This window comes from Diabrotica virgifera, chromosome 2 (genome assembly GCF_917563875.1).
Source record: "Diabrotica virgifera virgifera chromosome 2, PGI_DIABVI_V3a".
Classification (NCBI taxonomy): Eukaryota; Metazoa; Arthropoda; class Insecta; order Coleoptera; family Chrysomelidae; genus Diabrotica; species Diabrotica virgifera.
The window spans coordinates 263125630-263150936 of record NC_065444.1 but is presented as its reverse complement, the minus strand read 5'-3'; the positions used below and the strand labels follow the sequence as shown (position 1 = coordinate 263150936).

General features: G+C 34.4%; 1 protein-coding gene across 1 annotated transcript in view; it reads right to left on the bottom strand.

The window, feature by feature from the left end:
• Positions 1-25307, bottom strand: part of LOC114333651 (uncharacterized) — a 106807-nt gene that overhangs the window by 47980 nt on the left and 33520 nt on the right. Inside the window, exon 7 of the mRNA XM_028283584.2 lies at positions 3425-3703. Coding sequence (XP_028139385.2) covers positions 3425-3703 — 279 coding nt within the window. The remainder of the gene's footprint in view (positions 1-3424; positions 3704-25307) is intronic.

The window sequence follows — 25307 nt, the reverse complement described above, 5'->3', positions numbered from 1 at the left end:
TGTCAGCGATCTGTTCAATTTTCTCTATGTACTCTGGCGTCTTGGAGATTCTGCAAAACCCGCCGTTTTATATAAATTTGGTTTCATGAACCCCGTTACTATTCTGCATGTCTCATTTAGGGCAGTATCAACTTGTTTGGTGTGGGCAGATCTGCCCAGTTTACATTTATATATTGATTAGAAAGTTCTGAATGGCATTTCAGTATTTAAATGTTAACAAAATATCCTTGCGACAGCGATATGAAATACTTAGACTGATAATACGGGAAAAGATAAGCACTCAAAAAAATGTAGTTCTTAATATTGATTAACAGTGATTATTGAATAGTATTTCGCTGTAACAAAAATTTAATTTTTTGTTTCAACGAACTTTTAGACATTGATGAATGTATTTGGTTATTGTCACAATGATTGAATAATAATTGTCAAAATAACTAGACTACATTAATCAATAACACTCAATTTATTCAGCCAATAAATTAGTTTCGTATATTTAATAAATAATAGTAATTCTGGCAGCAAAACACTTTCTTGATTTCGTAGATGATAAGCAATTACCTTGGTTTGTCGTGACAATGTACAGCTTTCATTAAAACAATGTACAAATGTTGTTAATATAGAGTAATATATGATTATTCCATAGATGTAAACTGATTGCTATGACAACGAATGCAATAATCAATCTACTACTGCGTTTAATAACCACAATCAATGCGTTCATGGTAACAATAAACGCAGTTGTTGAAACAATAAATGTTTTGCTTGACCATTTGAAATGTAACGGCTTTTCCTTATGGTGATACCCAGAGCTTCTCTGCGTTACCATTGTTTAAAAAAGAATTATTTGCCGAAGTACCGAATAATTTCATTTCGTTTCCAAGTGTAGTCCGTACTGGAAGGAAGTTTTCGTGTGTCTATTATCGTATTCATTTATTTCGAATCCTGAGAAAACTAATTAGTATTTTTGAAAAATTTAAACGCAGAATAAAATACTACAGTATTATCGAGGATCTGAAGTCCCTGAGAACTTCTATAATGATTATTTTAATAAGTCACAGGGGTGAAAAAGAGAAAATTTAGTATGATTTTTAATTTCAAATATGCCATTCAAAAGAAACTTTTTGTTTATTCTAAGGGACTTTCAGCCCTCGGTAATAATGTAAACTTTTATTCTGCGTTTAAATTTTTCAAAAATACTGATAAGTTTTCTCAGGATTCCAAAAAAATGAATGCGTTTAAAAAGAATTCGATCGAAATTTTGCACCTGCGCTCTCAAAAAGGATTAAAGCGTTATACATGGAATCACTATTTTAAACGCTTCTGAATGAGTTATAACATGATGTACTTTCCCATTTAAAAAAATTAAAGTTGTGCCTGTCGCCTGAAGAGGGATCGCGTAAAGTTCGAAACATTGATGTTATAATATACTTTGATTATTTTAAAAAATTGACCTGTCCGAGCGTGTTGCTTTTGTGCTAAATTAAATAAGTTAATAAGGGGTAACACTTATTCCAACGCATTGTATAAGTGAAATCATGTGAGAAATCACACAGTGTAAAGTCCATTAGGTTTAGGACAAAAAAGGAGGATTTGCAAAATTATTATTAATCAATTAATAGCATACATTGAGCTAATGCATTCAGTATAAATAACTCTGTTATTGTATTGACACAACGAATAGTCTTCGTCGCTCAATTAACGATGTTGTTCTTTCAATGAATAGTGTTCTTTGACTCAGTGAACAGTGTTCGTAATACCAATAAAGTGATATTATGGTATATATAATGGAAGTATTATATATTAATAAATGGATGTTCATCCATTCAATAAACGTAATACATTGAATCAACTAACGAAAATAATGAATTGATGAACATCGTTTTGTTCTTCCAATAAAACCAAGAATTGGACAAATTTTAAGTATTGCTTTTGTTGTCTGAATTAACATTTTTATTAATACACTGGGGTGCAAAATTAACCGGACACCTTAAAAATGGGTCATTTTTGATGTCTCGTATTTCCCAAACCTGTTGTCCGATTTAAGTGATTTTTTAATATGTTATAGCCTTATTCGTTAACAATATCGCTGTAATAATATTGTTACTAAACAGGTAAATTTTCATTGTATACCGGGTGTACCAATGAAACTATTTTTTCTCAAACTTCGCATCACCCTGTGGAATATTCTAGCATTTATAAAATACTGAAATTAAAATCCAACTATAGATTCATGTTTTCTCAACATTATGTTTTTTTATTCATTTGCTTATGTGGGACCATAAAAAAGTTAGGTACTTTAACAATTACCCATGTTTTTCATCAATACAGGGTGTTTTTAAATACGTGTGGCAAACTTCAAGGGAATTCTACATGAAAAAATAATGACAGTTTGCTTTATAAACCTACGTCCGCAAATGCTTCGTTTCTCAGATAGAGGGTGTTAAAATTTTTCTTACAAATTGACGATTTATTTATTGCTTTAAAACCGCTTGAGATATGCAAATTAAATTTGGTGGGTTTTAAGACGTAGTTATTGTACATTTTTGACATACAAGTAACAATTTAATATTCACCATTGGCGCGCATACGGGTAATATAACCGCTCATATTACCCGTATGCGCGCCAATGGTGAATATTAAATTGTTACTTGTATGTCAAAAAATTTACAATAACTACGTCTTAAAACCCACCAAATTTAATTTGCATATCTCAAGCGGTTTTAAAGCAATAAATAAATCGTCAGTTTGTAAGAAAAATTTCAACACCCCCTATCTAGGAAACGAAAAATTTGCGGACATACCGTGTATAAAGCAAACTCTCATTATTTTTTATGCAGAATTTCTCCTTAAAGTTGGTCATACTTATTTAAAACACCCTGTATTGATGAAAAACATGGCTAGTTGTTAAAGTATATAAATTTTTTATGGTTCAATGTAAGCTAATGAATCAAAAAACAAAATGTTGAGAAAACATGAGGCTATAGTTGTAATTTAATTTCAGTATTTTATAAATGCTAGAATAGAATGTTCCACAGGGTGATGCGAACTTTGAGAAAAAAACACAGTTTGATTGGTACACCCGGTATACAATGAAAATTTAACTGATTAGCAACAATACTATTACAGCGATATTGTCAAAGAATAAGGCTATAATATATTAAAAAAATCACTTAAATCGGACAACAGTTTTAGGACATTCCAGACATCAAAAATGACCCATTTTTAAGGTGTCCGGTTAATTTTGCACCCCAGTGTATTACGTACCTTTTTCGTTAAGTAAGAGGAGGAAGGAGTATAGGAATAAGGAGAGTGTCATGGTTCAAGAATTTAAGAGACTGGTTTATATGCAGTTGATGATGATACCCACCCTCCGATTGGGAAACGACACTTAAAGAAGAAGAAAATATCTTTGATATCACCTTACCTCAGGTTAAAGCAACATTTATTTTTCATAAAGAAAGTTTCCTTGGCTACTGTATCAACTTGCGCTGTGGATAAAATGAGTTCATTATTATTTCCAACCTCTATAGCAGGCAAGTCTGCTAATCCTTGTACACAAAAGGAGATCGGTTTACTTTCTTGGCCATTTATTATTAGATTCCAGACTTCCATCAGAGGCTTTGGCTTTTTGTTAGCTCGAAATCTCGCGGAGATTATGACAAACGTTTTTATAATTCCCGTCATCGGTTTCATGGCGATACGGCTAAAATATTTAATGAAGAAAGATACATAAAAATCTGTGGATTCGGTTTTTACTGGGTGAAACTCATGTTAGTACAATATATAAATATTTCGTTAATTATTATTTTCATCAGAAGACTAGAAGATTAAACTAAAACTAAATTAAGTTGTAACTTAGTACAGTTAGCATGATAGCAATTGTTTTTGAGCTGCCCCAAATTTTATAATTCTAACATTTAGGGGAGGTCAATAGTAGGGTAAATTTAAAATCGCGACTGAATTCCGCTGTTGTGTTAGTCTTGATTTTAAAGGAGAACCGTTTTTGCTCAATATCTCCGCCATTTTCAACTTTTCGACAAAAATGTTAGGAACTGAAATTGCAAATGCGATTTACTACAATTTATTTTTTACCATTTTCGACCATTTTTTATCATTTTCGTGCGGTCGATATTTTTCGAGTTAAGAGGGGAAATAGTGGAAAGGACGGGGGAAGCATTATTATTGAAATGAATCTCGGTTATTATTAATTTTATAACATAATTGTACATAAACAAAAAAAGAAAGAATTAGAATTATATTTTTTATACGATTTTGATTTCTTTCATTTTTTTACTAAAATTAAAAAGTTCTTAGGATCGGTTTTGTTTATGGCTTGCTGCTGAAGACGTCAGCGTCTACGGTTAGTTAATCGCTTGTGTCTCGTTAGCCTTGTCATAGGCGTAGCGTAGATCCTTAAATGTTGACTGTAGCATAAACAATGTTAATGAAATCAAAATTGTATAAAACTTAATTCTCTCTTATTTTTGTTTGTGTAGATTTATCCATTTATGTCTCTAAGTAAAGATAATTCAATAATTATACTTAGTCACTATTTTCTCTTCAACTCGAAAAAATCAAACCGCAGGAACAAATTTGCAAGAAAGACATTGTAGGAAATCGAAATTGCTACAATTTAAGGCTTTACAAAACTAATTCCTATATAACATTTCCCGAAAGATCTTAAGTTCGCGCCCTTTACCGCATACGTGCGACATCAAATATGGATTTTAGCAAAAAAAAAATAGAGAGATCAAAATGATATAAAATATAATACTATCCATTTTTGTTTATATACGTTAGTTATGTCGTAAAGTTAATAATGAATGAGCAATTAATACAATGCAATAATGATGATTCCCGCCCTTCCGCTATTTTCCCCTTTAACTCGGAAATTATTGACTGCACAAAAATAATTATAGGAAATCTCATTTGCAACAATTTCAGTCCTTACCTACCCTTTTTATCAAAAATTTGAAAATAGTGGTAATATTGGGCAAATACGGCTTTTTAAACCGGTACATTAAAATCAAGATGGCGGCTAACGTAACGGCAGAATTCAGTCGCGATTTTAAATTTACACTACTATTGCTACTACCACCATCACAACTTTAAAAATGTCCATAGCTTCTCTTAGTTGACCGATTTCAATTTTTTAAAGTGTGTTTGAAAGCTCGAACCTTTCTTTATACATAGAAAAAGTTTCAACTGTTTAGGTACATTGCTTATTTTAAGCACAGCAAAATTTTGCAAATTTACAATTTTTTTAAGGACCCTGAATAGCAAAATTATTATGCAAAAGCTATTAAATCGATCCTAACGAACTTTAGTAAACGTTTCGGTAATATTCTAGAGTTTTTCTAGGCTGGATATAAGTCTGTAATTTATGGTTGAGGTCAAAAAAATTGAAAGGATGAACTTAATTTATTTGTACTTTTTCCTAATTATTGCTATTTTTCAAACAGTAAATATTAAATTTCTAATTTATAGCCAGTCAAATATGTAAAATTGAAAAAGGAAACGTTTAGGTACCTTGTATAATTTTTTTATTGGAGTAATATCTCTTGAGTTATAGGCGAAAATATTAGCCTAAAAAGCAAAAATTTTCGATTTTTTTCAGATTTGTGGCAAAATAGATCCCGTTTAGACTAAAATAAACTGCGAATAATAGTAATAGAAAAAGAAATGGCATAAATGACGAGCAATATAAATAACAAAATAATACGCTATAGTTTTATTTAAAATTACATATCAAAATTAATTCTTTAAGAAAATGTCCTGCAGAAAATATATTGTACTTTGCAATATAAACAGTTTTAACATCTTTTTCTAAATTCTCTCTCTCTTTGTCAAAACTTTTTTTATCTGATTCTTCTTTCCCTTTTTTATTTCTGTTCTTGCTTTTATCTCGGTTTCTTTGTTTCATATCTTTTAAAGTGTCCTTCATACCAAACCCAAATCTTACTGAACGTGTCGCTTTTGCTTCTAATGTTATCTCACCATTTTCTACATTTATAAGATCAAAATGTGAAGCCCCTTTTGTAGGAACAAAATTTGGTATCGAATACAGTTCGTCAGGTGTAAGTTCGTCCGAAAATTTGTTTTTGTTCTTTTTGTCGCTTTTATGACTTTTTTTGTCCGATTTCGATTTTTTGTCCTTTTTTGTTTTACCATCTTTCCCTTTTTTGGCAGCATTGTTTTTCAGATCTATAAAAAATTAAATAAATTTAATTTACTTGGTAATACAAAACAATCCTTTTAATAATGTAATTTTATCTGCCTCCTTCATATTGAAAATTCAGACATATGTATGTTACACATTTTATTACAAGGTTTCCGGAAAAATAGATCTACCATTGATGCAATATTTGTTATCAGTAAAGCCCGGATAATAAGCATGATAGAAAGGTCAAAATAAGTACTTATATAAGCAAAAAATGTCGCAAAAATAAGCAAAGTTTTTATGAAATAAGGTCCAAGAAAAAAAACCTGTAAGTAAACATGGATATAATAATATAAATATGAATAAAGGACATTAACATTAAATTACATTTACTTTTAATTATCGTATTATTAAAAATAAATAAAAAATTACGAAAGTGTTAAACTATAATATAATAAAAAATCGAAGAATAATCAACATATTAATTTATTAATATATTTTTTACGCCGGGACATTAGCATAAAAACAATTAACAATAATATGTTTTTCAAAATTTTCTTGTAAAACGCCATGTCTTCTATCTGTAGACACATTATTTATACGTAGAAAAAGTTCTTTTAACATCTGCAGGTGCGATTGGTGCGTACTTAAATTTAGACAAATGTACCGATACTACCGAAAAGTATTTTACAACAATATAATAAATTTGGGCTTTCTGCAGACAAATATTAGTTTATTACATGGACAGGTATAACGATGGGTTTTTCCGTTTATCTCCTAAGCCTAAAGGATTAAAATAATTCTTATGATTTATTGAATTATTAGGGTTTTATAGCTCTTTTAACTATAGTTTATCATAAGAAGTAAAATAAATAAAGATAAGCAATATATCTTTAAAATAAGCGTTTTTACTAAAAATCCTAAAAATAAGCAAAAAAATCAAAAAAAGCAAAATGCTTATAATCCGGACTAGTTATCAGACAGATAGCGGAAAAATCCATAGAATTTAATAAACCTGCATACATGTGTTTCGTCGATATGACCAAGGCTTTTGACAGAGGACGTGTGTTGCGATTAAAGGAAGTGTTAGAAATAATGGGAGAAAAAGGGCTAACCACAGGCTAATTAACCTAGTACACGATATTAACAAACAACGTAAAAAATAAATAAGAGTAGGACATTTGACAACAGAAGGCATAGTTATAAACACAGGAATCCGTCAAGACGATTCACTGAGTTCTTTCATACTTAATTTAATAATGGACAAAATAACAGAAAACCTTCCTAGAACAGCTGGATTTAAGATGGGGAACACATTCTTTATAGTCGTTTGCTACGCTGACGATGCTGTCCTTATCATCAATTCTGAAGACAATCTCCAAAGGCTACTGCATGAATTTAATACTAAAGCTAAAGAACTAAATATGCTCATCAACACCGAGAAGACTATGTGCCTAGTAATTTCCAAAGAACCGATTAGGTGCAAATTGGAAATTGATTCCAAAACTGTGGAACAGGTATAACTTCAAATATCTTGGTGTGGAAATAACAAGCTATGGAAATCTCTCAAAAGAGGTCAGAGAACACACAATGAAAGCAGCTAGAATCTGGGGATGCCTGAAAGAAATCGTATGGAAGAACAAATATCTAAATACTGATACCAAAGTCAAAATATATAAAAAACAATAAGACATAACATATGCGGCAGAAACAAGACCAGACACAAATAGAACGTTACAAATGATGAGAACAGTTGAAATGAAAACACTTAAAAGTATACAATGCAAAATTCTACATGATAGTATAAGAAGTGAAGACATCATACAAAACTGTGGAATACAGGACATAAGAAGGTGAGTCAGACAGAGACGAAGATATGAAGCTAGGACAAAAAATCCCCGGACAAATAATCCCGGACAAAAAATCCCCACAAATTATCCCCGGACAAGAAATCCCCGGACAAAAAATCCCCACAAAAAATCCCCACAAATAATCCGCACAAATAATCCCCAAACAAATAATTCCCGGACAAAAAATCCCCACAAAAAATCCCGGACAAAAAATCCCAGACAATAAATCCCGACAAATTTTTTTGGACAAAATATCCCCACAAATAAACCCGGACAAAAAATGCCCGGAAATATTTGCTACCGAATAGTTCTCTAAAAGTTTTCCCTTGAATGCAATCGACGCAAATGTTTTTCAGCCTCAGTGCATGAAATTTATAGCAATCGCCATGAAACCAGTTTTCGGCACGAAAATATTGATTAGAAATTAAAATTAAGCATGAATTGTAACTTCGATTACCAAATTTGGAATTCCAATTGTGAGTTTTTTCAGAAATCTTGAAAGATATGGGGAATAAGCTAAGGCTGTGGGAATCATGTTGTACTTATTGTCTATTCGTGATAATATCTGCTGGTCCTGAAAACGATAATCTTGATTGTAGTGCAAAAAATTCTGTTCCTTTTTGTAAATGTAACGTCAAAAATATTTAGTCATCAATGCCGTTATAACTCTTCTAAAGTCTTTACCGCGTTTACTATTTCCTTCCATGTTTGTCGGTCCTGTGCCACTATTTCCCATTGTTTCACTCCCATTTTCTCCAGATCTTCTCTGACTGCATCTTTCTACCTTTTTCTAGGTCGCCCTACAGACCTTATCCCATCTGGCCTCTACCCGAGCAGCGATGTCTGGTTTGATTTATGGATAAATTTTTAAAGTTTTTTATGCACACAGATCCTCAATTACGTTTTTTAAAAACTGGATAACGAATAGTAATGTCCGTAAATTTATTCCCAAAATCACCAGAAAAGTCAAAATAATTGAAAAGCTTTGTATAACTTTCCTGGCGATGCATGGAATGGATTTTTTGCATTAGTATAATCAAGATTATCGTTTTCAGTACCAGCAGTTATCATTACGAATAGACAATGTTTTGAACAGAGCTATTCAAAGCAGAATGAACAAAAGATTTAAGAATTTAAGCCAATTACAACATGATTTCCACAGCCTTAGCTTATTCCTCATATCTACCACCATTCACGGGAAAACTTTTAGAGAACTATTCGGCAGCAAACATTTCTTGGGGATTTTTTGTGGGAATATTTTGTCCAAAAAAATTTGTGGGGATTTTTTGTCCGGGATTTTCTGTGGGGATTTTTTGTCCGGGGATTATTTGTCCGGGGATTATTTGTGGGGATTATTTGTGGGGATTTTTTGCGCCGATTTTTTGTCCGGGAATTTTTTGTCCAGGGATAATTTGTGGGGATTTTTTGTTCGGCATTTTTTGTCCGGGGATTATTTGTCCGGACCCCGAACAGGCAGTAGCCTACTAGCATGATCGATCATGCTATAAAGAGAAAGAAAAAGAAGAAGAAGGCACTATACATTGTAACTTACCTTTTCCATCGCCAATTTGATCAATTTTTGTTGAGCTTTTTACCGGAACAGGTTTAATAACTCCTTCAATCTCGAAAAATTTCTTAAAATGCAACCTTACTTTTGCCTCTGTATTATTGACTATTTTTAAGACTTGTTCGTCTACTGATCTGACAGTCGCTTTATTTAATCTACAGATTACGAATGGTGGTGAAAAAGAAACACTCGGTGCCACTCCAAACCCTTGCAGTACCAACGGTAAAATGGTGCTTGTGGAAGATATCTCAAAATATTCTTCGAATTTTTGTTGATTCGTCGGACTGAATTTAATAGGTATTTTTAGGTAGGATTCTGGAAGAATACTTAATTTTTTCGCGTAATCCATACTAAATGGTCCTGTAGGATTTAATAAACTGGTACCTAGCGTAATAATCTCGTACTTTATGTTTTGGATTATTATTTCCTTGACTTCACTCATACCTGTTATAAACAAACAGTTGGTTAACCGTCAACTTTGTAGTCAGCGTCGACCTTGCAGTCAGCGATAAAATTTAGATTGAAAGCCATAGATCATCGACCAAGTACAGTGGAACCCCGATAAGTCGGCCCCCGATAACCCGGAAGTCCGGCTAACCCGGACCGATTTTCATCAGACAAACATTTCAACAATAAAAATGTACTATCCGTTGCAAGATAATTCGGATGGAATTCCGCAGATTATTTTGTGCTTGATATCGTCGGCCCAATCTCTTAATCTGGGGAATTCCATCCAAATTATCTTGCAAGGGATAGTATGTAATATAATATTTGAGAGATAGTGTGTATTTGTGTAATTTGAACTACGTATACGATAGTAAAAATGACTCATGGCACACGGCGACGGCGGCAGAGCGACGGTAATTATCTCGGATTTATCGAAAACAACAGGCACCTGTTATTCCTTTATTTATTTCAAACTGTCTTAGCATTGTTTAAAAAAGACTATTTAAAAAAATTATTTTTTAAACAATGGTCTTAGTTTTCACTGTTCATAACATCGTTCCGATTGTGACTGTATTGTGTGTAGTACAGTCTTGTATTGATTGCTTCCGTTTGATTGAGTTTGTGTTTGCGTGTTTTTAATAATTTAGATGTGTAGGTACTGTGCATATATATATTTCATGTTACTTCAATTATAACGGAGTTTATATGTAAGTATACCGTATTTTATTAATTTTTACCATATTCTCCGGCTAACCCGGATTTTCGATAACCCGGATCGGCTGCGGTCCCGATTAATCCGAGTTATCGAGGTTCCACTATAATAGCTTACAAATATTTAGGCATGAGATTCGCTTAGGACGAGATAATCAGATAACTGAAATATAAAGGATAGGTCTCCCATGGGCTGCCTTTGGTAGATTGACGACATTTTCAAGTTTAATATTCCAGTTTGTTTGAACAGGAAGGTTTTTGACCAATGTGTTTTACCGGTTCTTAAGGTAAAGGAGGGTAAGGGCACGGTACACAGAGAACCGGTATGTTCGCACGCATGGAAGGCGAACGCGTGACGTCATATGGGAACCTTAATTTTCATCCGGCAATGCTAAATGAAGCGGTAATATTGTTTGAATTTTAAAATTATGTACCTATCAGTGCCTTTTAAATAAGAAATTTTATTGTATATTCTTTTTACTGTCATTTTCCAATGTGCATTTAATTTAAACATGAATTTCCGTTGAAAAATAAAGATTTTAGGTATCTGTTGTCCAATATACATTCACCATACTATATTAAAAAAATAAAACAGAAATAATATAAACATTCACTTTACTACTGGGTCTGTAAAAATGTTTCACATAAAATTGTGTCTACTTACTGTTATTCTAGATTGTTGAAAAATATTTGACTAAAAATAAAAATTTAACCACAAATCAATTAAGAAATTTGAAGTTTTAGATGAATAGAACCAATTACTTGATGGCTTTCAAATTTTATTTACAAAATAGAAAAATGTTGATTTTAAGTTAAACCAGGTTAGGAATCTAAAAATTTGAAGTGCGAACATTTTATTAGACTGTAATATACATACATATACAGAGTGGGCCAAAGAAAACAGTCCACCTCGATATTTGGCAGTATTTATTAGATTTTAAGGAAATGACGAAACAGGTCGATTTTTGTTCTAAGTGGGACACATTTTTACGGTACATACATTTGTCATTTGTCAACCCCCTCCCTTCCACTCCCCCACCCCTTATTTTTAAATAGGGAATAGGGGTCGTGTGCTAGCTCATTTAAAAGGTTACTCGATTCCCTATTCAGTAATATAAACATAAACATAATTATTTATACAGGGTGTTCAAGAACAAAATATTTTAATTAAATTAATTGACACAAAAAGAAGAATGTATGTAATTTATTTAATTCAAAATATATTCTACTGCTGTCACAAAACAAAAAAATGTTTTTTGATAAATAAACATTGCTCTTCGCTTAATTTCAATATTCAAGCTGCCACCCATCTGCCTCTTGGTAGGTTGAATATTGAATTTAAGCGAAAAACAATATTTATTTATCAAATAAACATTTTTCTCTGTTTTCTGTCAGTAGTAGAATGTATTTTGATTTAAATAAATTGCATACATTCTTCTTTTTGTGTCAATTAATTTAATTCAAAATAATTTTTCTCGGACACCCTGTATAAATAATTATGTCAATGTTAACATTACTGAATAAAGAATTTAATAACATTTCAAATGAGGTAGCACACGACCCATATTCCCTATTTAAAAATAAGGGGTGGGGGAAATGGAAGGGAGGGGGTTGACAAATGACAGATGTATGTACCATAAAAATGTATGCCCCTTAGATTAAAAATCGACCTGTTTCTTCATTTCCTTAAAATCTAATAAATACTGCCAAATATCGAGGTGGACTGTTTTCTTTGGCCCACTCTGTATATGTATGTATAAAATGTTCGCACTTTAAATTTTTAGATTCCTAACCTGGTTTAACTTTAAATCAATTATGTATATTAATACTATGTACAGTCGGAAAAATGAAAGAATACCGATGAACGAACATATAAAACACTCTGTATTTTCCTGTCACCGTGTCACACAAAAAATTGCCCAACGCAAATACATGTAATAATAATTATTACATGTACTTGCGCTGCCCAATTTTTTGTGTGGCACGGTGACAGGAAAATACAGAGTGTTTTATATGTTCGTTCATGGGTATTATTTCATTTTTCCTACTGTATAATACATATTATGTATATTATTAAAAAAAACAAATTTGCGGGAAAAGTTTTATTAATAATATTAGAGTTAATATCTATAAATAAAATCATTTTTTAAAATTAGAAGATTTAGATATCTTTTTGTCAAGGGATCTCTGGCAGTTTTTAAAACTTTTTTCTGTTAATATCCCTCATTCTAATATATGTTCGTATTCTGCACATGCGTAATATCACCTCAAATGGCATTATAGTTTCGGTTTTAATAAATTACTATAAAACTAATAGTTATATTATAATAGTTTTAAAAATACACAGTTATGCTAATAAACAACAATTTTTAACTAAAATAATATAGAATTACTTTAATCGTTAACAGCTTAATATTTTAAAACCGCCTCAATCTATTCACTTTCAACGTCACCACATACGAAACAATGCATCCAAACAATAAGCAAATATCTGTTAGGTTCCCACGTGACGTGCTGCGCGGCCGAAACCAAATTTAGCGACGACAATCGGCATACCGGTTCTCTGTGTACCGTGGGTAAGGGTACGCGGTCGGCTAAAAGTATGCAGGGAATTTTTAAACACTTGGCATCACTGCAGGAATTTCGTGATTTCACGTTTTAGTGTGCTTTTAACTGGAGAATAACCCACCATATTGTCATCCACCTGACACTCTATCTTTGGATTTTACAAGGTAAATTGTTCTTTTTCACCTTCGGAATGTAATATTTTTACTCTAAAACGTAAGAGTTTAAGGTTTCTTAACAGTGGTAGGCATATTTTGCATTAATATTAAGGCAAAGACCATAAGATTAGCTATCTAGTGAGTGGAGTTAAAGAGAATAGTCTGTTTAGTGCAGGCACGTAGCGGCCATTCTTTGAATCATGTCACATGAGTCTAAAAGTACGCAGTCTAAAGATTTCAAGGATGGGAAAGCGGATCAAAAGGAAAAATATGAAGGATAGTGACAAAGAAAACAAAAAGAAAGCTTCAAACGTCAAAACTAATATAACTTTTGATATTGAGCAACTCAAACCATCTACCATCTCAAATCGAGAATTAGAAGAGACTGTTGAGTGCCCAGGATGTGGACAGTCATTTAATGACAATTGGATTTAATGTGGAATATGTGCAGAATGGTGGCATGAGGCCTGTTCAGCGTATGAAGGAAGCGGACCTTTCGTTTGCGACCATTGTAAGACTCTTAGTTAGTGCGTACTTTTACCCTATCTCATTTGTACTTTTAGCCTCCCTCGAGCTCAAGAGTACGCAAATGAAACTTTTTCAAAATATTTTTTTACAGGGATGTTTTTTTGTTTAAACACAATAAAATATGATTTTATTGTTACGTAATAAATAAAGATCGATATTCAACAAATATGTTATGTTCTTTCTTTTTATATTGTTATGTCTTTCTTCCCCCAAGTTACAACCCAAAATAAACTAAGTGCGTACTCTTACCCTCCTTTACCCTACATATGATTCTGAAACACTAACTCTGTCAAAAGGAACAATTAATAAAAAAAGAGTTACACAACACGCTATGGAAAGATCAATGTTAGGTATTACTATCAGAGAAAAGTAACCAGGCCCGGCCCCAGGGGTGGGCGAACTGGGCGGCTGCCCAGGGCGGCAAAGTTAGAGGCGGCAAATTTTAGAAGAGAGCCAATTTTTAAATTGAAGAAATAATAATCATAGATTAACAGATAATAGATCATAACATTACCTAGATTTACAACTAACTACTACAGTTACAAAATGTGCAATGGTGAAAATGTTGAGAGAAAGTCGTTAATTTATTCTGACAAACAATTCTGTGTATTGTTTTTTCTGTAAAATATTTTCCAATGACAAAATTAAATTGATTGAAAATGGATAAATAATCTGAAACATACGGCTGAAGCTTTGTCCAGCCACGCTAAGGCTCCAGCTCATCTACAGTCACAGCGGCAGTGGGTAGAACAAACAATTAGACTAGAATCGGGCAAAACCATAGACGAAGAAACACAAGAAGTTCTAAACTCAGACACTCGCCATTGGAAAAATGTAATAAAACGACTTATAGGTATCAAAAATACAGTTCTTAGCACAACAATGTCTTCCATTGAGGGGCGATTCTGATAAACTGTTTCATCAAAACAATGGTAAATTTTTAAAGCTTGTTGAGCTCTTTGAAAAAACTGATTATGTTTTACAAGAGCACGTTAGGAGAACAACGAATAGTAGTAACAAGCAGCATTACTACTTGGGAAAACGTATTCAAAACGAATTTATTCAGCTCCTTCATAATCAAATCAAAAATAAAGTTTTAAAAACTTTTTGAAATCAGAACAGTATTATAGTATAATTTTAGAATGTACTCCTGATATTTCTGGGGTGGAACAGATGACTATTAATTGTTGTACGTTTATCAATTTAGGTTCCTGTTCACAAAGTGTTAAAATTGCAGAACATTTTCTTGCATTTGTGCCTGTACTGGAAACCACTGGCTTGGGATTACAGAAGATATTTTGCAAAAACTGAATGAACTGGGAATACGTTTGGAAGATATGAGAAAACATGGGTATGATAATGGGCAAACATGAAAGGGAAGAAGTTAGGATTTTAAAACAGAATTTTCAAAATGAATCCTAGAGCATTTTTTATCCCATGTTCTAGCCATTCACTCAACTTAGTCGTGAACGATGCTGCTATATCCTCACAGTTTGCAGTTTCTTTCTTTTCCTTAGTGACAAAAATTGACAACTTTTTGCAGCGTCTATTCATCGTTGAAATCATATTTCTAGCCTGACATTGAAACTTTTGTGGTTTCAATGAAACTACAAACTACGAAACTAGACGGAAAAGTAGAATTGATGCAATTACCCCCATCAGATATGAAATTGAAGAAACCTACGATGCTCTTGTAGAGATCACCGTCAATAAAAACAACGATAAAACAGTTGCTCATGAGGCAAGCTGTTAGGCAAAGCAAATCCGTAATTTTATTTTTCTTTGCTCTGTGGTAACATGGCATATCATGAGTCTACCAAGGGAGGGGGCGGTGATTGCCGATCTTGCCCAGGGCGGCAAAATCCCTAGGGCCGGGCCTGAAAGTAACAAACATATAAATAAGAAGAAGAACAAGAGTCACGGATGCAGTTGAAAGAATAGCCATGGCAAAATGGACTTGGGCCGGACTTGTTGCCAGATTGACGGATGATAGATGGACCAGAAAGATTCTAGAATAGCGACCAAGACAAGAGGTATATCGAAGCAGAGGATGAAGAAGCTAAAGACAGATAGGAAAGTTTTACGGAAGGCCTGCGTTCAGCAGATGATAAATTTAGACTAATTTATGATTATGACTCATACCTGTTACGACGGAGCCAAAATCTATTCTTTGAAAATTTAATTTTGATATGAAATCTGGTCTAACAACTCGGCAGCAGGCTTGCAAACTGATCAGTTCTTTTGGCCTTACCATAAAGTCACTTGTGTATGTTACTGCACAAGTAAAATTAGAAGTAATTGTATAAGCGTTTAAAGTTCTCCAGTAGCTCATTTCAGCTGGATAGTAGTCTTCGTAATTGAGAACGATTTCTGAATCTGAAATCTTTATTTCAGGCTCAGTTTGGAGTGCATCTCCGTTTCCCCGTCGAGCTAAAACCAAAATATAATACATTTAAATGAAAGGCAGTTAATATTCATTCTGTTTCAGAGGTAACCATCATTCTCTTACGTAAGCTTCACCATTTTGAGATCTTGAGATCTCCAGAGAGGCTTGTGTTCTGCTCTGAATCAAAACTAAAACCAAACATCTCACTGAGCAAAATTGTATGAAATAATTTGCTGTTAGACGCTATAGCGAAATCTATTTAACACAATGAGAAGTCTTATGCCTGGTTGCACCAACATATCTTAAGAGGCAACAGTAGCGATCAACAGGTAGCAACAAACGCGGTCCAAGATTGTGGCTGTAATTTTAAATATTTTGTCGAGATATTTGGCACACATATTCTTAATATAGTAAAGAATGGCGATACATAGCCCAATTTGAGAAATATATTAGTATGTGGAAATTACTCTGCAATTAAATACAATATTAAAAAACGAGATTGTATCGCCATTAAGAAGAACAAAAAAAATACACTTTCTTCAAATAACCTTTTTTATCCCATGCCTAGATTTTGTGTCATTTTAGACCTACTAAAATTTTTTATTTTTAACAAGAAATCGAACATATTGTAGCAAAACAATGAGTCACCAGCCGCAAGGCGTAAGCCGAGAAAAGTCTAGATCGAAGCACGCTATACGTGGAACCGATGCGCGGTTGTTGGAAGGTCACACGATAGTCGGAGAGCTGGCTTAGCCCGGAATGATCGAGAATAACGACTAGGATATATAAGGCATAATTTTTGTGAATAGAGTTAGTCTTAAGCTAAAGTTTGTAAAGTAAACTTGTATAAATAAATAATAAAGTCGTATATAAATTACGAACCGCTAGTTTTATTGTAATTAGAAGTAATTACACTAATCACGCTACAGTTGGTGTCGGTGTTCGGTTAACTTAGTGCGATATAAATAAGTGAATTACAGAGAGACTTTAAAAGACTTTTGAACTTTATTCGTCGGGAATAACCGGAGTGCGTTAATTGTTCGGTATTCGGAAAGACTTTAAAATACTTTTGGACTTTATTCGTCGGGAATAGTTAAAGTGCGTTGATTGTTCGGTATTCGGAAAGACTGTTAAAAGACATTTTGGAAAGTACGTGTGTGCCGACCAAAGATGTTGCTACAAGAACTTACAGTAAAACAGCTCCGTGAACAGCTCGAGGAACGGGATCTGGACAGCAGTGGGCTCAAGATAGTCCTACAAGCACGACTCGAGGATGTCCTCACGAAGAACGGAGAAGACCCAAAGACGTTCCACTTCCAGTCAGCAGAACAAGTAATCTTATCGAAATTAAAAACTGTTTCTGAAACGATCGATGAAACTTCTAGAAGAAGCGACGAGAAACTTGAAGAAGTTAGTAGAAGAAGCGACGAGAAACTTGAAGAAGTTAGTAGAAAAAGCGACGAGAAACTTGAAGAAGTTAGTAGAAGAAGCGACGAGAAACTTGAAGAAGTTAGTAGAAAAAGCGACGAGAAATTCGAAAATGTTGCTAAAAGATTCGATGAGACTTCTCAAATAATTAAAGAGGTCTGTAGGCAAAACAACGAAAAACTAGAAGAAGTTTGTAAACAGAACAATGAGAAATTTGAAGAAGTTTCTAGAACATTCGATAAGATGCAGAAAAGTGTAGAGACCGTAGAAGAAAAGATCAAACAGCTAGAGAGCAGGATAACCGATACAAAAGTACAACCATCAGTTAATGCAGCAACGTTAGATCCTTTAGTGAAAGATGAACTACCGAGAGACGAAACGTCGCATAATATGAGATTCAAATTACCACCATTTGATGGAAAGTCCTCTTGGTCCATATATCTTAGACAGTTTGAAGCTATTGCGACCGCCAATCATTGGACCGAACAAGAAAAGGCTGTTTCCTTGACTGCTGCTTTACGAGGTGATGCTACAGATATATTAAGATCAATTCCTAAGGGTCAAGAAAAATGTTACCAGACCTTGTTCACTCGTCTAGAAAAACGCTATGGAGATGCCCATCTACAACAAGTATACAAAGCACAACTGAGAAATAGAAGTCAACGAGCAAGTGAGAATCTGCAAGAATTTGAAGCAGATGTGGCTCGTGTGGTGCGGTTGGCTTATCCGGAGGTGCCAGACAGCGTTTTAGAAGAAATTGCGGTAGATACCTTTGTCAATGGGCTGAAAGATAGTGAACTACAGAAAGCTTTACGACTAGCAAGACCGAAAGTTTTAGATGAAGCACTTGCTATTGCCTTGGAACACGAAGCAGCTAGCCAAGCTTCACGAAACAATCGAGTAATAACCGTGGAAAAAGGCGATAAGAGAAAAGATGAACGTTTGGTGGAAATGGTACGGAGGGTGATTCGTGACACGATGCCGAAGAGACGCATGAAGAGGGCTGGAAGAGTTGGTTCAAATACAGATGCTTCCTCGATACGGCCATGCAGTGAAAGTTGTAATCACCGGCTTAAAGTAGATGAACAGCTTTGCCCTGTAAGACGAACTACCGTCGTTAATGAGCAATGGCAGCCACAACATTTACAAGAAGCCCAAGAAGACGATCCATGTATAAAAAGAGTATTGGATTGGATGCGTCGAGGTGAGAGACCTAGTTGGCAAAACATTAGTGCATGTAGTCCGGAAGTCAAGGCCTACTGGAGCCAATGGAATTGCCTGATACTAAAAGATGATCTTCTGTACAGAACCTTTGAGAACGATGATGGTACAGAATCTAAGCTTCAGTTGATTGTACCTAAAAGTAAAGTGTCAGAAGTATTGCGTCAGTTGCATGACGGTACATCAGGTGGACACTTTGGTATTACGAAGACTCTGCAAAAGGTTCGAGAACGGTTCTATTGGGTGAACTGTAAAGATGATGTAAGAAGATGGTGCCGAAAATGTGAACTGTGTGCATCCGGTAATGGTCCGGTTGGTAAAAAGAGAGCACCCATGAGACAGTACAATGTTGGAAGTCCTATGGAAAGAGTAGCTATCGACATTGCAGGTCCATTTCCAGAAACCGATGCTGGAAATAAATACATCCTGGTAGCCATGGATTATTTTACAAAATGGACTGCGGCCTATGCATTACCAAATCAAGAAGCTGCTACCGTTGCAGAGGTACTTGTTAAAGAATTCTTTAGCCGATTTGGTGTTCCCTTGGAGATCCACTCCGACCAAGGGCGAAACTTTGAGTCAGCTCTTTTCCAAAACGTTTGTAAATTGATTGGTGCCAATAAGACCAGAACAACACCCCTGCATCCTCAATCAGATGGGATGGTCGAGAGGATGAACCGAACGATGGGTAAACACTTGTCCAAAGTTGTATCTGAACATCAGCGAGATTGGGACCAACACATTCATTTATTCCTGATGGCCTACCGCTCGGCCGTAAATGAAACTACAGGTCAAACACCAACCTGCCTGATGTTGGGTCGTGAAGTTCGGTTGCCCTGCGACCTAGAGTTTGGCTGCGGACCTTCCGAGGAACATGTTGCAGGCGAAGACTACGTTGACCGCCTGAAATTACGAATGAACAACATTCATGAACTTGCCCGACAACACATCCAGATAGCCAGTGACAGAATGAAAGATCAATATGATTCTCGATGCAAGAATGAAAGCTTCGAAGTAGGTGATCTTGTCTGGCTTTATAATCCACAACGTCGTCGAGGCCTGTGTCCTAAACTGCAAAGACAATGGGAAGGTCCGTATGAAGTTAAGAAGAAAATAAATGACGTAATATACAGAATTAAGAAGTTACCAAACGGTAAACCAAAAGTTATTCACATAAATCGTCTTGCACCATATGCTGGCTCAAATGAAACAGAGGAAGCCCGAGTCCTCCAACAGGAGATGAAAGATGCACCACAGCCAAGTTTTAAGGAATTTATGTCAAATTACGCAGAAAGAAAGAGTGCTAGATTCGGCGTGACCACAGAAGTTCAGCAAGATCTGTTTGGTGTTCCAGAAAACGTCTCTCTAGCCCACTGTGATGCCCAAGACCTCGAGATGACTAAAGGAATCTCGTCCGTATTCAATATAAAGTTCGGCCGCCTGGACGAGTTAAGGAATCAACAACCTAAAATTGGAAGAGTATTGCGATTGGAAGATGGTCCTCGATCTTTGCTGTATATAGTGACCAGGAAGTCTTATACGGACACGCCAAGCTATGAGAACATATGGCGTGCTCTATGTAATTTGAAGAAAATCGTGTGTCATTATGACATCAAAGATTTGGCTTTACCAAAAATAGGCCATGCAGTAGAAAATCTGGATTGGAAGATTGTGAGAAGCATGCTTGAAGTGGTCTTCAGAGAAACTGGCGTACGAATTACTGTGTGTTGCATGAACCCGAAGATGTCGGATCCTTCAAAGACAGTAGACTGTTATTTCTTCTTGAAGGGTGTATGCAAAGCTGGAGAGTCGTGTAGATTCCGCCATCCTGGGCCTTCATCTAGAGTTGCTGATCGGGACGCTCAGATCTTAAGAGGGGAGCAATGTAGCAAAACAATGAGTCACCAGCCGCAAGGCGTAAGCCGAGAAAAGTCTAGATCGAAGCACGCTATACGTGGAACCGATGCGCGGTTGTTGGAAGGTCACACGATAGTCGGAGAGCTGGCTTAGCCCGGAATGATCGAGAATAACGACTAGGATATATAAGGCATAATTTTTGTGAATAGAGTTAGTCTTAAGCTAAAGTTTGTAAAGTAAACTTGTATAAATAAATAATAAAGTCGTATATAAATTACGAACCGCTAGTTTTATTGTAATTAGAAGTAATTACACTAATCACGCTACAATATTATAACTAATGACTAATTAGGCAACATAGAGAAATTGTCACTGTCATTTTGACAAACCTGCGTCAGATTTTCTATTATCTTTTCTGTTATCTTTATTGATATCTGTTCAGTGCAGTAGTACTTATATTATTTTAAGAATTCGTTATTGTTGTTTCATGTAATGTTTTAGAAGGATTTTTTTTCTTACAATATTATCAATAGTTTAAAAAAATTGGAAAAGTTCATTACAAGTTCTATTTAAAGAAAAGGGTTGAAAGGCTTTTGGCGCTCTATGAACTAAATAAAATAAGACCGCTCTTGTTTCGCTTCACAACAAAATGATTTATTTATTATTATTATTTCGTGCAAATACCTATGTTAACATAAAATTTTCACCCATTTTGTTTTATTTTTATAAATATTTATTTAGTAATAATAAAATTGTTTTCTACTACTTCCATTTAGCGGGCCTATGAGTATAATTGTCAAAATATTTATCTTAGATAATGTCAAAGATTACCACTGTTGCCAAAGTTTCGCAGACCTTACGAAAAAATGTATGATATTTACTATCTCCCGAAGTTATATTGATGACGCGCTACGCGCTTCTGTACGCTTAAGACGTGCCTTAAAGTTAGGTTACTAAACATACGCGTTGCACCATTGAGTCTTGGTTCAATTTTTCAGCTTGCCACAATGGATTGCCAACGTGGATTGCATCTTAAAATTCGTCTCAGTTAAGACGTGCTTAGATAAAAATCAAAAATTATGGATCTATAGCTGAGCTGGGCTAAGCTGGAACTTAATATTTGTTGGTGCAACCAGGCATTATATCCGAAATCTTCTATTGTTGGAACCAAGATTCTGGAGACGACCTGAATTTGTTCCTTCTAAAATTAGCAAGGCAAACGGACAATCAATAAGCAGACTAGGGAGAATCTAAGATTACATTCCACAATCCTTCAATTTATCAATAAAATCTCCATCTCGAATAAATGAAATTATAAAAGCAGGTAATGCCAGGGGGATAAACAACACAGAAATGAAAATGATGTCGAGAATTAAATAACAAAAGCAGGTAATGCCAGGGGGATAAACAACACAGAAATGAAAATGATGTCGAGAATTAAATAACAATGGAAAAAGATAATAGACACCAGCACCACAAAAAATTCGACAACCAGGCGCGGATCCAAGGGGGGTCAATGGGGTCAATTGCCCCCTCCTTGAGACTTCGCCTGGTGTCGCCTTTTTTTAAGAAAGAGATAATTACCATTGAAAATAAATGATGAGTTTTGTGTCCTGTTGACAATTGAATAACGGCAATAACGGAATGAAACATAAAACAGAATTCCTTCTCCAAAGTACGTGTTCTCGGTATTACTGTATGGTGTCGAGTCTTCGACAATGAATAAAATCGATCTACTTACCTAAATCGCCTTGAGGCTTTCGAAATGTGATTCTATAGAAGAATTTTAAAAGTATCTTGGGTGAAGAAGATTCGAAACTCCACAATACTAGAACGTCTCAGCAAGACTAGGTACTGAGATTATAGAAGGCATCAAGAAGAGAAGTGGAGTCTTTTGGACATGTAATGAGAAGTTTCAAATATAGGCTGCTACAAAATATTGCAAGTGAAAAAAGAAGGCAAACGCAGTCCAGGACGAAAAAGCACTTCGTAGTTGATTTAGGGTGGCAGTGAATAAAATTAAGATAGCTATGATAGTAACCAACGTTCTGAAAGGACATGGTACATGAAGAAAAATAAAGTAATAGCCCATACCGAAAAAGAATCCTGCGTACGCGAGTGACGAGAAATTTTTTATTTCATTGCCCCCTCCTTGCAAGGTTGCTGGATCCGCCGTTGTCGACAACATAACGGATAAAACGAGCTAAGAGAAGAAGAAGAAGAAGAAGAGGACGACTTCGTTTTAACGTTGATTATTAACAAAAAATAAATGCACCAAAATACTTTATCATGGCTCATTTTAATAGTATATTATGCAACGAGCTTCATAATGATGGTCATTATGAAGCGAGTATGAGGGATACGAAACGAGCCGCCTAGCGGCGAGTTTCGTATAGAGTACGAGCTTCATAATGATAATTAAATGTAAGTTGTATACACGATTTTTCTAGGATGATTCACAACAAAAAATATATTCCAAATTTATTAATTTTGTAACGCAAACAAATTAAGTAGTTTGTCAGTTTGTTTACATATTGAGAAATGTCAAAGCGTATGTATTTGACTCGCCATTGGTCACTGCGCGTGTGCCACCTTCATCGCGAATGCCATATCGCGATTCTATTTGTTAAAAATCTGTATCGTAATGAAAATCTGTATCATAATGAAGTTCATTATGATACAGGTAGTGAAATCATAATTATTGATACCTACTTATATTATAGTATGAGAATAGAAAAAGGTTTTTTTTAACAAACTAACCGATTCTTTTCTAAATTTATTTAAAAGAAAAATAATAAATAATATTAAATATGTTTACCTATATTATTTTTTCTGTCATTTTTTGCTCCTTTTTTCTTAACTTTTTTTTCCGCCTTCTGTGCCAGATTTTTTTTATTTTTTCCTTTCTTCTCTTTTTTACCTCTTCTGTCGTTTTTCTTGTGCTTGGCACGTTCGTATTCCCGTTTTTTCAGCTCGTATATTTCAGAATACTTTATAGCTCTAGCGGTTTCTTTAACGATATGTTCTGGGATAACAGGTGTCGCAATGAAGAAGATTTTTCTCGATTGACCGCTCTTTAGAATACCACATGAGGGTTCGACTCTTATCTCTTGGTTGTCTCCGGTAATTTTAAACCACGCTTCAAAATTTAACCCTTTTCTAGTCTTTAAGTATTTAAATTCTTCTTGTAATTTTATATCCAAAGCTTTAATTTCTATCGAAGTGAAGGAGTAGGAACCACAAGGTGCATCAGGAAGCTGAATGAATTGATAGGAAAAGTCAATCAAGGGTTTTAGTATAGTAAATTTAATTTTTATTTGTGTAACATTATCACTTGCAAGAACCGTATTATTTTCATTTTCTGGATTCTCTTGCTCACTAATAAATTCGTTATTTATATCTTTGTCTTTATCATTTATTGTCGTATCACTATTTTCTTCTTCTGTGTCCTCATTTTCGCTAGTATTATGTTGCTCTTCGGTATCTATTAAAAGTTTGTGTAAATCAATATCTATAGAATTGGTAGATTTGAAATATACTTTTCTAACTGACTCCATACAGTTCGATATATCTTCCAGTAGTTGTTTGTTTGTAGGTTTAAACATTTCGACTAGTACCTCTTGTATGGGAGAAAGTAATTTCTTGGTAGTTAAAAATATATCTTTCGTTTTAATAGTGTACATTGATTTAAGATTTACGGTGTATTCAACAGAAGAATCTACATCTTTTGTTTTAGTAAAGTTTTTACAAAAATCTTTGTAATCAGGATGCAGTAACATCCTTACTTGTTCTTGGCAACCTGGATCTAATTGTAGAAATCCATAATTAGGCTCAAAAGTTAAGCAAGAAGGTAAATCTGTAAATCCGTAAATCTGTTTTATGTTTGTATTATTTTCTATAACCAGATCTGTAACTACAGTTTCGTATATAGAGCACTGACCAAGATCTATGTATAAACATTTTGAAGAAGCTATAGCAGTGCTAGTGTCCTCCAGTGGGCGAATATTTAATAAGTTTGGACACGTAAGTACAGCAAAAATAGTAACTGCTACAGGAAATATATCACTGTAGTTTTTAGTCATAATATGAACTTCCAGTGGAACTTCTAGTAACAATAAATCTTTGTCAAAATAGATAGATTCCATTATGCCTTTTCTAGCAAAAAATCTGATCCGTACTGATCTTGAACCTCGAGGAGGTAGGTAAAGATATGCAGTATCTGGCTTTATGTATTCTTTTATTGAATAAGGGACTTTTACTGCGACTGCGTGGGTAGAGGTGGAGTTGTTTTTAATCTCCATGTTTAATTGATATACAGAGTTTATAAAACATGATCCAAAGTCCAAGATCTCTGGTACTACATTAATAAAATGTCCAGTGACATCAGCATCGATTATAATTTCGTAAAATTCGTTGTATGTATACTCAT